This window comes from Barbatula barbatula, assembly GCF_947034865.1.
Source record: "Barbatula barbatula genome assembly, chromosome: 13".
Taxonomy (NCBI): Eukaryota; Metazoa; Chordata; class Actinopteri; order Cypriniformes; family Nemacheilidae; genus Barbatula; species Barbatula barbatula.
The window spans coordinates 22152027-22164918 of record NC_136776.1 but is presented as its reverse complement, the minus strand read 5'-3'; the positions used below and the strand labels follow the sequence as shown (position 1 = coordinate 22164918).

General features: G+C 36.6%; 1 protein-coding gene across 1 annotated transcript; it reads right to left on the bottom strand.

Moving 5' to 3' along the window:
* Positions 1 to 749: 749 nt before the first annotated feature.
* Positions 750 to 6758, bottom strand: LOC306902270 (uncharacterized protein). The gene is made up of 6 exons (XM_079470688.1): positions 6517 to 6758; positions 4004 to 4327; positions 3616 to 3687; positions 2826 to 2944; positions 2043 to 2072; positions 750 to 1711 (listed from the first exon to the last, which is right to left on the bottom strand). Exons 1-6 carry the CDS (start codon positions 6566 to 6568, stop codon positions 1652 to 1654), a joined length of 657 nt encoding a protein of 218 aa, XP_079326814.1. The 5' UTR covers positions 6569 to 6758; the 3' UTR covers positions 750 to 1651.
* Positions 6759 to 12892: the final 6134 nt, after the last annotated feature.

Genomic DNA, 12892 nt, shown 5'->3' with positions numbered 1-12892 from the left:
CACTCCACACTGTATTGCAACCTAGTGGTTCAATTGGGTAACTACTACCTCACGTGCATAACAACCTGTGTTATAGTAATTTAAAGGTTACAAAGATTTTTCGGCTCCAGACAAATTTTATTTGGTGGGACAGCGCCCAAAATGACTCTTTTGGGTGCAAAGGTTACCGACCCCTGCTCTAGCGTGATTGGGTGTGGTTTCACATGTAGCCTACTACTCCCAAGTTTTGAGCTTGCTGTGTATTTGTAGTGTGCGGTGGCATATATGTTTGTATTGAGATTTGTACAATAAAAAAGCTACCTCCACTGGAATGCAATAACCGCATAATTTGTGTCACGTTGAAAACTGTTGATTCATATTTTTATTATTGTACGGTTAGGATCAGGTTTAGGGTAGGTGTAGGCGTTAGCTAATGTAAAATATTGTAATTATATGGCGATATTTTGCACCACTTCCGGCCGTTTCGCTTTGCTAATAACTAATACAAATATTTTTACACCTGTTTTACATGACTGGTTGTTCGTTATTAAACAGAACAACACCATGCCTGAAATCATAATAAAAATTGAACCTCAAAATTGCGTCTTACCAATGTCGACAGTAGTGATTAATGACTACCTGATAATGTTGACAAGTTTCAGTAAGTAGCCTGTTGGCAAAATTCACAACGCATGCATTTTGTAACTTTGTCATTACAAATGTAGTGGAGTAAAGAGCACGTATACATATTAAAAAAATGTAGTCGAGTAAAGAGTTGCTAATATCTTTGTAGTTTTACTGAGTATCAAAGTAACCAAAAATAAACATTACATTTATTTACTCAAATACTTCAAACGATTTTTATTAAATTGATACCTACAGTATTGAACAACAATGCCTTGATTGTATCAATATTTTATAAAACGTAATGCATATCGACACAATAGTTTTGTTTGTTCATATTGCATGAAGTGATGAGAACAAGCATGCACACACAAACAAATACACAACAGACATAGTTACACACACAAATGTAAAAGCATAGTACAGACATGGCTAGTCCAGCACAATTTACAAATGCTCTACTAAAACTGGATTGAGATCTGAGGAACTTTTGAGCAGTCAAGTGCATCACTGAACTATTGGTCATGCACCATGAAGGAGTGCACGTTCCACGTCTCATAATATAACCGCCAATCTAAAGTAACCAGTGCACTTGGTGGTCATCATCGGAGTTTCATAATAAGCATTTCTTGGCACATAGGGTACAAATACATAACAGGTAAGAATAAATACACTTGATACAGCCAGAGACCTCCACTCCACGTAAGCCATTGACAGAAACAGTTATACTTTATAAATAGTTATACTTCAGTATTTCTTAGGGCCTTAAGCCTTGAGGGGTTTAAAAAGCACAACTCCTACATTTACATTTATGCATTTGGCAGACGCTTTTATTCAAAGCGACATTGCATTATCCTATACATTTATACAAAGGTATCTACAATCCCCTGGGATCAAACCCACAACCTTGGCGGTGTTAATGCAATGCTCTTACCACTGAGCTACATAAAAGCTCCTAAAGAACATTTAAGGCAAACATTGGGCCTGCTTGAAAACACACATCTCATTATCTCTAGAAAACGTCCCAAACATTATGGAGGGTGCTGGACTAGTATAAAACTCCATTTGATGCTGCATGTGCTGAATAAACATCATCGCTGTTGGTGCTCTGTAAGAAAACACAGAACCAGATAAAAACGTTGAAAGTGATTGTCAGTGTAAATGTTTCATAAATAATACATTTATCAAATCCATTAGACCATCGCTACACTTTAGACCCCTTAATGCACAGCTATCTGTGGATTATCACTTACACAAAGCAACATTCAAAGAGACAAAAATGACTAGGGCTTATATTCTTCATGAACAAATCGACCATTTTCCTCCATTTACTTATTGGCAGTCTATTTATAAAATGTAATGACATTATTATGGTGAAAGTCTTGCTCATTTGGCATTAAAAACTAACTGGCACACATACAGTAAGTATAGCATCTTACCATATTGTTGTTCAATTGTGAGAGTTCCTCCTAAAATAAAAACAGATTTTAGTAAAAAATAAGATGTAATAAAAAAGGTTTGCTGTAATAGATGGTTTCCTATAGGTGTTCTGTACTGCTGCTTTATCTTCTTGCAGAGGTGAGATAATAGACTCAAATTGCACACATCTGACTACATAATTCAAGACTGTTAAAGGTAGAACATGTTGGATTTACAGATAAAATATGGATTCATGCAGAGATCCTCTAGTAGTGTGTGTCTACTGGCCACTGCCTGGATTTTGACTGTTTTGGGGTGCTCGGGATGTTTATAAGAAAAAAACCTCATGTAAATCCGGCCAATAACAAGTAACAATGAGCAGTAGGGATGCACCGAATGTTCGGCAACCAAAAATATAGGCCATTCAAGAAGGAGGAAGGCTCATTTTTTGTTTAAATTTAGCCTACTTGTTTTGATCAATTTTATTTAAAGTTAATTATTGAAAGCAAGACAAAATATAAAAAAAAGAAAAAAAGAGAGAAAATTATTAATATTTTCAGCTGATTTAGCGACCAATTCATCACACTTTCCTTCAACACAGATCAGTGTAGCATGTTGAAATATGGCAGCACGTGAATAACAATGAATCTCATTGGTTCTTGCGTGAGGGTGAGTAAATTATGAAAGAATTTTCCATTTGAAGGTTAAATTGAAGGTAGTCAGTGTCTAAGAGAAGGGTTCAGATCAAAACTTGCAAAAAAGATTTAAGGAGCAGGATTTGTTGTTTTTGCTGAAATACTTACATCTTTGTTCAAATGTCTAGTGATCCGACAGTGTTTGACTGCTAAAACAATCATGACCAAAACCATCAACACTGTTGGTGGGATGGCACAAACATGTGAACGGTTGGTGGCAGACAGATCTAGACATCATGGAACAAGAAGATAACAGGAATTTTTTATTTAACAAACATTTTCACAAACATTTTCATGCTGCACTGAAAAAAATTACTTGTAAAAATTACTTTTTCTTTTAAAGAAAATTTGCTGCTATAATTCAAATTGGTTTAACACAATAAAACTGAGTTGGATTTACTTAATAATTGATTCAACTAGAATTACTCAAATAAAATAATTAAAATCTAAACGACCAAAATTTGTTTGATATCGATCTTAAAGATATTTACGTTATTTAAAAAAATGTTTGGTCAAAAACAGGAGAATATTTGAATCATTTCTTTTCATAAAATCTACCAAGGCACAAAAAGAAAGAAAATTTCAGTGCGATTGCCTACAACACACATGTTTGTGACCTTCCTTTTAGCACTGTGTTCAAGTTAATTTGTCTAAACAAATATTTTATTTGAACACAATATCAGTTTTCAAACGGTCCAAACAACAGAACCAACTACTTGCACGGCCATCTTTATATTTGAAATGTTTTACCACAGATATTGTGATGAGCAGAATATCTTAGTAAACACTGACAATAATGTGATAAACATCTCTGCTGATATTTGGTACAACATCACTTTAGCTTGTGTGACAATCCCTAAACATCACTACTGACATTCCTAAATAAACATTACTATACCTGAACACGTCTGACACACTTGACTAATGTTGAGATGTTGATTTTGGTTTGTGATGGGAACATGCAGACCTTCTGAAAAACAGTAAAGAAAACTTAGCCTCTCAGTCAAAATGTATATGCTAATTAAGAATTCACTTATGTTCTCAGGATATACTTTTAAAGGCAATGTTTTTTTGTTTATGGTACATAAAGCATCTCAACAGATCTTCAGCAGCAAAACATTGACGTCCTGTTTACTACTGTGGATTGACTGACACTGTGCTGTATGTTTTGAAATCCCTATGATGTCCACGAGTGAGAAACACATGTCTATTCTCTTCTATTTCTCATTTAAAAATCAAATTAATGACCATTAACGGATGACAATTCTGAAATTCTCTTTACTCACCATAGACGGTCACATTGAACGTCCTGTATAAAGTTTCTCTGCTGTTGATGATCTGTAGTTGATAAAGTCCAGTGTGTTTAGTTCTGATGTTTGTGACAGTGAGAGATCCAGTTTCATTGTTCAGCTTCAGTCGGTCTCCATGCCTTTTAGTTTCTGTCTTGGGTTTCTGTTTATAGATTTCAGCTATACGAGACTCTTGAGGTCCAAACGTCCACAGTATCTGATCGTGTCTCTGTATGCGAGTAAGACCAGTGTGTAGAGTAACAGTTTCTCCCTCTGTCACTGACACTGACTTCACTTCATCTGCATCAACACCAAACACACCTGAAACACAATTTAGATAAAAATGTCTTTATGTTATTGAAATCCAGAAATGATCTTTGTAGAATATTCAGACGTTTCATTCCGTGCTAGGTTGAGTCAAGAGGGTTGTCTCTTTTTTAAACAAGCCCAAAAGCAGCACACATTGGAGAGCAAAGAAAACCGTCATTTGTATACCACCTGGAGGAACTGCAGAAATGTTTACATGCTCCAATACCGCTAACGGATAGACATGAACGAATCCTATTAAAATGACAGTACAGTTACAAATACAATACAACAATAAAATGTTAGGTCTATTATAAATCGTAAGTCGGACACGAGGAGTCGGCTAAAAACACATATTCTCCGACAACATCTGACCCATTACAGTCTTCTACTTCTTCTCTTTCCTATCTCTGGAAGGAAAAAATTGGAATGACTTTACGAAAGACTTTTTGCAGGCATATCCTGAGAAAGCGCACGCAACAACACAGTGCAGTCCGGCAGAACATCTGCATGGACAAGCCATGTCCACAAAGCTTAACATTAACTCCGGTAAGCACTTGCCTTCCACGCGCAAACAACCTTCAGCTCAGGAGATTGCATCACATGTGTGCAGACAACAGATGAAAAGCAAACAGTACACCGACAAAAAACTTAGTAGAAAAATGTTGTCTTTTCAGTGTGGACCGTATATCTCTGGGTGTGGCAAGACTCAGTCGAAGTTTGGGAAACCCCTAAAGGTTGTGGGTAAAAAGGACTGTATACCTATAAACTGGAGGATGGACGATGTTGGAATGCTTGGGATCTGCACTTGCACCAAGCCCAGTGGATGACTCATAAGAGTTGTTGTTATTTGGGGTACAGATTTGGGTGGGGCTGAACCTGTTGTAGTCTCCTGACATGTTCGGAATAAGCATGCGCCTCTATGGGCTAAGGGTTATGTGGTGTAAAGTTGAATTAGGTTAATTGCAGGAAAAGTTATGTTATGCATTGTGATACATACAAACACAATTGTTATATTATTGCTCTGTGGGGATCACTTGTGTTTCAAGAAACAGGATTACTTGCGAATTGTGGGTAAAGTGATTGAAGTTACAAATGTTGTTATTACTACAAAGCATATCATGAATATATTGGATGCGTAACCTACTGATACTGTTGTAATTACGGCTATACATACATATGTACAGACAATACATATAAACCCACAATAAATATAAACCCACAATAAATATAAACGCACACATATAAACGCACAATAAATATAAACGCACAATAAATATAAACACACACATATAAACGCACAATAAATATAAACGCACAATAAATATAAACACACAATAAATATAAACACACACATATAAACACACAATAAATATAAACACACAAAAAATATAAACACACAATAAATATAAACGCACAATAAATATAAACACACACATATAAACGCACAATAAATATAAACGCACAATAAATATAAACACACACATATAAACGCACAATAAATATAAACGCACAATAAATATAAACGCACAATAAATATAAACACACAATAAATATAAACACACACATATAAACACACAATAAATATAAACGCACAATAAATATAAACGCACAATAAATATAAACATACAATAAATATAAACACACAATAAATATAAACACACACATATAAACACACACATATAAACGCACAATAAATATAAACGCACAATAAATATAAACACACAATAAATATAAACACACAATAAATATAAACACACACATATAAACACACAATAAATATAAACGCACAATAAATATAAACACACAATAAATATAAACACACACATATAAACACACAATAAATATAAACGCACAATAAATATAAACGCACAATAAATATAAACGCACAATAAATATAAACGCACAATAGAACCGCTACACCGGTGTGTGTAACTATGATGTACGGTGCCGGGAAACAGACAGTGCTAACGTGCAGTCTATGTGTGTGCGGTGTATGTATGCGTGAATTCGGTGTCAATGCGATCACAGGTTTAAGACCATAGTAACTCAATGGTCGTGGGTTTAGTCCCTGGTAACAGACATACTGATAAAAGACACGTATAACCATCAATGCAAGTGGCTTTGGATAACACCGTCTGTCAAATGCAAGTAAACGACATCGTATGACATTAAATATACAATCTTCAAAAATATTGTCTTACCTTTCGAAACAAAAATCAATAGACAAAGCAGAATACAACGCAGTGACATCATGATATTCCGTAGGTTCGGAATGAGACCGATCGTGTCTCTCTAAACCAAAACTTCTCCCGTTAAAGAATCGCCCCTCTCTCTCTTGCTGTATAAAGCTTGTTCACACCCGCGACACTGACGACAGTATAAAACACTGTTATAGTAGCTATCAGTCTTCCAGGTATATGAATCGATGTCTGCTCTCTCATCTATCCTGCATTCATCCCAGTCGCTTTATAAGGCGGATTTGTAGGCGGGGCCACGAGCACTTGCGAGTTGTAACTAGGGTTGCCACCTTCAATACAGGAAAAGCGCGGGCCACACCCCACAGTCCCGATGACGTGCCAGTGGTTGTATATCATAAGTTAAAACATGTTTTCATAAAAATATTAAGATTGATACCAATGGACATTATAATAAGATATCTGCTATTGAAATCAGTTTGTGAACAGATTCACTCAGTCTCCCACTATCACAATTTAAGTGGTCATGAATACACAGCTGTGACAATAATAAACATAGGACAACAAAATGTGACGGAGACCACAAAAAATAAGCTTTTGGAGGAACTTGTGAGATGTGAACCATATTTTATTAACTTATTAAATGAACAGATCCATATCTTAACAATAATAAACATGTTATTATGTATTTATTTATTCCGTTTTTATATAGTCTATTGTTAATTCTATAGTATTAAATGATGCAATTATTTAAATTGGTTAAGCATAACAAATAGCCTAGTTGTTTATTTTATTCACATAGGTACTATATTTTGATTAAATATGTATTAAATATATTTCTCTTATCTCTTATTAAAGTAATGCTTATGTGTCTGACTGTACAACTTAACCTTAATAAACAAATCATACCATAACATGATTAATGTACATTATTAACATTATTTCTTAATAGGCAGCATATGAAATCTAACGTACTCAATCAAAACATTTAGGTGATAAAAACATTACACTATCTGCCTCAGGAGATGATGGAGGTATGAAGAAATGTGAGCAGGTGCTCTGATGTCGGTGAGTGTTGCTCTCCCGAGGCATGCTGTCGCGCATCTGACAGGCCACCGTGAGCCACGGAGAACACTCGCCGACAAATTGTGCAATTAATAAATAAATAATGATACTTAAAACAGAATGAGCGATCACTCGCATAGTCACAAACCTGGTGAAACGGGTCATCTCGTCTGTTCAGCTCACAGAGCAAAAGGGCCGATAAGTATTGTTCGGTCCTCTTCCTGGTAATTCTGCGATTATCCATGTTTCTTCTGACCTAAATCGCAAACTAACGCAATGGTGTTTCGCTATAGAACACAGACAAACATTCTCGGAAAGACACGTAGTCATGGCCACTTCCTGTATGCTACTTACGCCGAAGAAAACGCATCGCATTTTAGTCGACGTACACTCACGATGCGCATACACTAGAATTGTACCCAGACGTAGAAATCTTACTACCCCCTCTTTTTTTATCGAAACTCAAAGTAGAGAAGAAATTGGAGCGTGTAAAAAAGATCCAAAATGATTTCCTCCTTTGCGTCGAGGTGTAACCCGAGAGAGTGTGTACAGGTGTAGCTACCGTGCTGTTAAAATCGCATTATTCCGCTTTCGAGGGATTAAGAGGGTTTTAACCAGATCCATGTTTCTTGAGTGTCGTCGATATGTGGCGGGATACCGTCTGTCTGTCTCTCGTCTTATTCGAGACTTCGGGCGTCACAACCGTTGTTTCCGTCTCGTTTGCGTTTCAATTTCCGGGATTATTTATAAATCGCTTTGGATAAAAGCGTCTCTAAATGTAATTATACCAAACTTTTAGATGTAGAAATCTGTAGGATACCTGAAGCTCATAACAAGCTATTTGTTTATCAAGTAGATGTTTTTTGGTTTATAATTGAAAGACATTGTTTGTGAACTTTGTTCTCAGTGTTCAGCTTGCCTTTTACTTTCTTTTGTTAAATTGCAGATTCGTTTTTTGCCTGACAATTCATGATGTCATAATCTCGGATTGGTATAAACTTTTAATCACAATGAGGCAGCACAGAGAACATTAGGCGAAATTCATTTAAGATGAATATAATATCTATAACTCTTGCTTTGGTCGTGTCTTCAGACAGGTTAGAAAAATAATGCACATATTGTTTGTTAATTGTGTGATGTCTTTTCAAATTAATTAATTATTAATTATTTATATTAAAGAAAAAATGTTAAAAACTGCCCTTTTTAGGTTGCCATCGCTGGGGTGGTGCCCTTTATCTGCACAACCACCTGTAAAAGGCAATTTTCTGCTTGTCCAGTTGCAGACGGGTTTTTTCTGACCAGTGTATAAATGTATGTGATGCTCACTTTCCTATACTGATCTTTGGTTAGAATTTCTAACTTGCCTTCAATAAATGTTTACTATTTATTGTTCAAATCACCCATAAAATGTGTTTTGGCAGTTGCAGTCTGTGTGAACATTTGTTTGAAGCAAGTCATTCAAACTTCAGCAAAACAAATCTCTTAATTTGTTTCCCTGTTTAATTTATACAGTATTTGCAATGTGGTGATTAAAAAAACAATATGCAAAATGAAAACATTATAATCATGCAAACAACACATTCAAGGGTAAAACAATGCATTTTAATACACTAGATCAGTGATTTTGATGCGATTCTAATAGAGATTCACGATACAACATTTCTGATATCTGCTTATACTGAATCTGAAAATTACATGAATATTTCTAAACTTTATGAAAGTTATTAATTCAAAAAATGACTATTAACATTGAACATCAAACAGCTCCGGGGGGGGTGAATTACGAATGTAAATCCTTCCAGAGTAAGTCGGGCTGGTGCTCGGGGAGGTCCGCCTGGAGCTCCGGGCGGTCGGTGGCAGGCTCTGAGTCCGCACAGAGTGACACTAAATCGGTATGGTGCTCGGTGAGGTCAGCCTGGAGATCCGGGGGGTGAAAAAAAACAAAAACAAAAAAACACTATATATATACTAACCTCGCTATTCTTAGCTTTGTATACCGTGCAAGGCTTTAATGGACTAGTTTTGATGCACTTATGCATTTTGTTGCCTATGTTGTTATAATTGCTTCTAATGTTTCCTCATGTGTAAGTCGCTTTGGATAAAAGCGTCTGCTAAATGACTAAATGTAAAATACGAATGTAAAATCCGTCCAGAGTAAGTCGTGCTGGTGCTCGGGGAGGTCCGCCTGGAGCTCCAGGCGGGTGCATGAAGGCTCTGAGTCCGTCCAGAGTGACACTAAATCGGGATTGGTGCTCGGTGAGGTCAGCCTGGAGCTCCGGGGGGTGAAAATACGAATGTAAATCCGTCCAGAGGGGCGTTCTCCCGAGCGCGGGGTCGCATCGACTCGAGACTTGTCCAATGAACCCGGCCACGTCTCCCAGAGACCTTCCGTCGCGGAGATACGGATCGGTAAAACTGCTGTTTTCGATCCGAGAAAGGTGCCTCTTGCCCGGACTCTAAGTCCAAAGTCTGGAGCTGCTTCTGGCTGAATTTATCCGAAAGATGAAGCCATCGGCGGATACGCAGAAAACTCTTTAGTCCTTAAGCGTCCTTGGGTTCTTGAAAGGCGCTATAAATAAAACATATTATTATTATTATCAGCACATACCTGTGTGTGTGATGAATCATCCTCACTTCTGTTCAGCCTCTTGCCCGGACTCTAAGTCCAAAGTCTGCAGGTCGTGAAATATCAGCTGAAAGAACATACATGCTCGTAAAGTCACGTAATCCATTCCACACCCTGTACACGGAACAAAACGAAATGCATTTTAGTGGCCGTCCACAAATATATATATATATCGCGAAATATATATCCACACATCGCGATACCGTGCTGTTAAAATCGCATTATTTCGCTTCGAAGGATTAAGAGGGTTTTAACCAGATCCATGTTTCTTGAGTGTCGTCGATATGTGGCGGGATACCTTCTGTCTGTCTCTCGTCTTATTCGAGACTTCAGAACATCGTTTCCGTCTCGTTTGCGTCTCGGTTTCCTGGTTGGGAGAGGCGGCGATAAAAAAGCGCATTTTCTCAAAGCAAACCAGGGACTTGAGTTTATTTCTCATATTGCGAAAGACCACGGACACCATAATACCTGTCTGTAAAATATGTTTTAACAAAGCAGAGCCAACACGGCCAACATTTCTTTAAAAAAAAATTTATTAACAACAAAGATAATTTTTACATACATTCGTGTATACAATGAAATACAACATATATATAACAGAAACTTGTACATTAGGGGGTTATTGTTAATTTACATGAAGATTTTATAGAATTTACAAACTTACAATGTTTTAATTGCTTTTTGCTTCATAGAAAACCGGAGTGAATCAATATAAAGTTCAGTTTTGAGGGGAGAAATGCACGGTTTTTCCATTTGAGAAAATATTATTATCCTTGTGTTCATGTTTTTACAAATAACACCTAAAGACATGGTATGAGAAATTCATTTATTGAATATATATAGCCTATATATATACTCAGACACACAGATGGCATTTGTTAGCATACACAAATGTAATTGCATTGTTCAAAGAAGTGCATGAGTTCCTTCCAGTCCTGAGGTTATGAAGAGGAACTGCCATGGATTGAGTTCTGAGCACTTTGGAAGTGACGGTAACACCCTGAACTCTTCATCATGTTCCTCAGCCGTTCATGAGCGATGTGAGCAGTGTGCATGCATTTTTCAGCTTAAACCGGGAACAATACTGTTATGAAGGGGAACGGTTTTCTGTTGACAAATGCGAGAGTGAGTCTTAAGTAACAGCTAAGGCCAAGCAATGTGCAAGTGTCATTTTGGGGAACAGATGTCAGACGAATTGAAATGAGCATTCATAAAGTAAACCTATAATAACGCTCAATCGCTAAGATCCATTGTAATTAGGAAATGCAGCGAAACCCAGTGTGAACTCGGGAAGTTATCAGCATCTTGTTCACAAAACTGCTAGAAGATTTTTAATCTTCTGTATAGTTCAGTTCAGTTGAAGATGTGATCAGATTGATTAATGGCATCAGATCCAGAAGAGCGGAGTATTATCAGAGACATCAGATAGACTTCAGGAAGGCATGAGTCACATTTAATGCACTGTACAAACAATGACTTCATAAAAAAACCTATCTGTCGTAAACATTATAGAGGGCACTATAATGTGTCAAACTACTTTTCAGTCCGTGGTTAAACCTCATCCGTGTTGGGTCTCTGTAAAAAACACAGAACAAGGGAAAATGAATTAATTATTTTCATAAAAAGCATCAATAACACCCATAGGGTCTATTTCATTCATTAAAGCTACAATCTTTAACTGAACAGATATAAACAATTGACCCAAATGATTGTCATATCTTCTGACATGGCTTGTGCCAGCACAAACGCAAACTACTTTCAGGATTTACTAGACAGATTATCACTGGAAATCGCATTATTCCGCTTTCGAAGGATTAAGAGGGTTTTAACCAGATCCATGTTTCTTGAGTGTCGTCGATATGTGGCGGGATACCGTCTGTCTGTCTCTCGTCTTGTTCGAGACTTTGGGCGTCACGAACGTCGTTTCCGTCTCGTTTTCCTGTTGCGAAAGGCGGCGATAAAAAAAGCGCATTTTCTCAAAGCAAACCAGGGACATGAGTTTATTTCGCATATTGCGAAAGACCACGGACACCATAATACCTGTCTGTAAAATATGTTTTAACAAAGCAGAGCCAACACGGCCAACTTGGCAGGGCGTCTCGCCGACATATCGACCTTAAATACGTCAGCGATCAAGTTATTAAGTTACAAAATGTTAAAAGTTCCTTGTGTTATAATTTTACGGTTTCGTGCGCTCCGTCATCTATTATTCAATTATTTTCCTGTTTTAGTTTTCTATGATGGTTTGTGGTTCGGTATATCAAATGCTTTTGTTGAAACTAGAAACTTTGTATTAGCACGTATTGTGTGGCTTATTTCTCCCTGAATATAGCCTACCCTTTGGATAAAAGCGTCTGCTAAATGACTAAATGTAAATATACCAAACTTTTAGATGTAGAAATCTATAGGCTACCTGAAGCTCAACTAAACAAGCTATTTGTTTATCAAGTAGATGTTTTATGGTTTATAATTGAAAGACATTGTTTGTGAACTTTGTTTTCAGTGTTCAACTTTCTTCTTTTTTTGGCTGACAATTCATGACGTCATAGTCTCGGATTGGTATAAACTTTTAATCACAATGAGGCAGCACCGAGAACATTAGGCGAAATTCATTTAAGATGAATATAATATCTAAAATCCTTGCTTTGGTCGTAAAAATGATATTTTAATTATTTATATTAAATAAAAAAA